Consider the following 2,352-nt stretch of genomic DNA (forward strand, 5'->3'; position numbering starts at 1 on the left):
TTTTTTTCCTCCCAATCTCCCAAATCGTTTTATTATTATTTTTTAAGTGATCGCTCCTTTTGCGCGCTGCTCCTGCTGCTGCCGAAATCCCCATCTTCCCAGGGTGCATGCTTTTGGCAAGATTGTGCAGTGTTCTCAGTCCATTTTCAGTGTGTCTTATCTTAATTTGTCCTGATCCGATCTAAGCGCGATAGCCACCACTTGCTTTCAATTTGTAGGATTTTTTTTCCCCTTCTTGGTTTGCTCCCGACTACTCTCGGAGTATTTCTTACTCTCCTTGCATTTCCAGGATTACAATTTACTCTGCCTTTTTTTTTTTTTTTTTTTTTACCTCCCCTCTTTTGAATTGCTTCATGTTACTAATCATTCCTAAATTGTAAGACAGATTAATTCCCCCTCCTCTTCCACCACTACCAGCACCACTACCACCATCACCTCCTCCTCCTCCTCCTTCTCCCCTTCTCTTCTCCTTTTTGGCAGCACCAGGACGTCCGGTGTGGTGGTGGCAGCGAGCAGCAAAAGCAGCAAGAGCTCGTTTTGATTCCTCCCCTTCCAAGGTGCTTTGGAGAGACTGGTTTCAGGCTGAGCAGCAGAAGTCACGATGAGTGCACAAGGTGAGGGACCCGGTCAGCCTTCCACTGCTGCCCAGGAGCAACCTGCAACCGCAGAGCTTCAGAAGAGAGGACGAGGCAGACCCAGGAAACAAACAGAAGTCAGTATCGTATAAATACGTAGAGACGTAGATCTGTAGTGTTGTAGGCATTTACATGTACGTATTGTGCTGCAAATGAAGGAGTCCTGGCGACGGGGCGGGGGGCTTTGTTGTGTGCTGCTTCTCGGCGAGGTGGTGCAGAGGCGTAGCGAGGGGCTCCGCCGGGCGCCCCGGCGGGGAGACTCCGGGGCCCGAAGCGGCGAGGCACTGCCTGCTCGTGGCTGAGCCGCGGAGCCTCCTCGGGGCTTTCACTATTGTGCAGGGAGCGAGCAGGGGCTTTTCAATGTAAATGGGGAACATGGAGCAGCGTGGCTCCGACCAACCAGCGCTCGCTGGGTCATTTCGAGCTGATTTTGAAATTGCGAAAGCGAGGAGCAAGGAACGGGGCTCTCCTGTCCCTTCTCTCTCAGTCCTCGCAATAGCTCAGTCTGTGTGTGTGTGCGTGTGCGTGCATGTGCGTGTATCGGGTCCCACCGGGCGCTGCTGCCGCCTCCGATCTTGACCAGCCCAGCCCCTGACTGCCCCTAGATCCTGGGGCTGGGGGGAGAGGAGGGTGTCTAGAAAGTCGCATAGTTTTTTTTCACTCTCCCCCCCCCCCCCCCCCCCCCCCCCCCCCCCCCGCCCCCCGGCTTTCCCCCCTTCCTCACCTCCCTCCCTCGCCCCCGTCATCGTATGCAGAGAGGTGCCCCCGTTGCCGATGGAGGTGGGGGAGGTAGCCGGAGGGGGCTTGTCCTGTATTTGCAACACCTTTTGCCTTTGCTTCGGCGCTTTTGCAGGCAGGTCGAGGCGACGGGAATGCTGTCGGGTGTCTGGGTGCGGGGAGCTCCTTCCCATCCGCACCCATAGCCTCCTCCCGGGTCCCGAAAGGTCCCGCTGGGCTCCTCTTTTTGACTTGCAAGACCTGAATCCACGCTAAGGTTGCTAGATCCATTCATTATTCCCACATCCCTCTCCCTACCACCACCTTCCCTTCCTTTCCCGACGTGCCATTGTCGCATTGCTTGGAGCTGCCGGGCCGCGCTCAGCCCCCGCCGCCGGGTGAGGGGCCCGTCAGGAGCCCCCGCGCTCTGCAGCCCCTCCGGCGGCGCCGCCGAAGGGGGATTTTGCCTGCGGATGCAACCAATTAATTCCCGCAGCTCGGCGGGAGTATCGCGAAGCCGCCCGCAGGCTTTTCCATGCCTCTCTTGGAAGTCACGATTGAGGAGTAGGGCTGCCCATGGAGCTCATTTTAAAGCGAGCTTCCGCGGGCTTTAAACATGTTTACTCCCATTCATTTGGCATCAGCCCCACTGCCACGAGAACCTTCAAGGAGCTCGAAGCGCGGAGGAGCTGAGCAGCAGAGCCCGTAGCCGTCTGCTTTACTTCCCCCTTCCTCCCCCATCCCCCGCTCCGATATGGTCCTGTAAATTGCACAGAAAATACTATTTGGAAAGCCATAAAAGCGGAGACCCCAGTGTTCTTGCTCTGCCCTCGGTGATACTCCACTGGACCAGCTGTGGGCTCTGACCCCCTTCCCGCTTCACCCTCTGGCTGCCCTCGCTCAGCCCCGGCAGCCGGCACCTCCGGCCCTGCGGACTTGCGCCAGGACTCCCCTTTTTTTTTTTTTTTTTTTTTTTTTTTTTTTTTTTTTTTTTTTTTTT

At 56.3% G+C, this 2,352-nt stretch overlaps 1 protein-coding gene across 1 annotated transcript in view; it reads left to right on the forward strand.

The window, feature by feature from the left end:
* LOC114057899 overlaps positions 1 to 2,352 on the forward strand; it is a 111,298-nt gene that overhangs the window by 1,505 nt on the left and 107,441 nt on the right. Inside the window, exon 2 of the mRNA XM_027884700.1 lies at positions 481 to 614. Within this exon, the coding sequence (XP_027740501.1) occupies positions 481 to 614 (134 nt within the window). The remainder of the gene's footprint in view (positions 1 to 480; positions 615 to 2,352) is intronic.

The sequence above is a fragment of the Empidonax traillii genome, unplaced genomic scaffold (assembly GCF_003031625.1).
Source record: "Empidonax traillii isolate 1590-97213 ecotype Southwest subspecies unplaced genomic scaffold, ASM303162v1 scaffold153:size895095, whole genome shotgun sequence".
NCBI classification, from domain to species: Eukaryota; Metazoa; Chordata; class Aves; order Passeriformes; family Tyrannidae; genus Empidonax; species Empidonax traillii.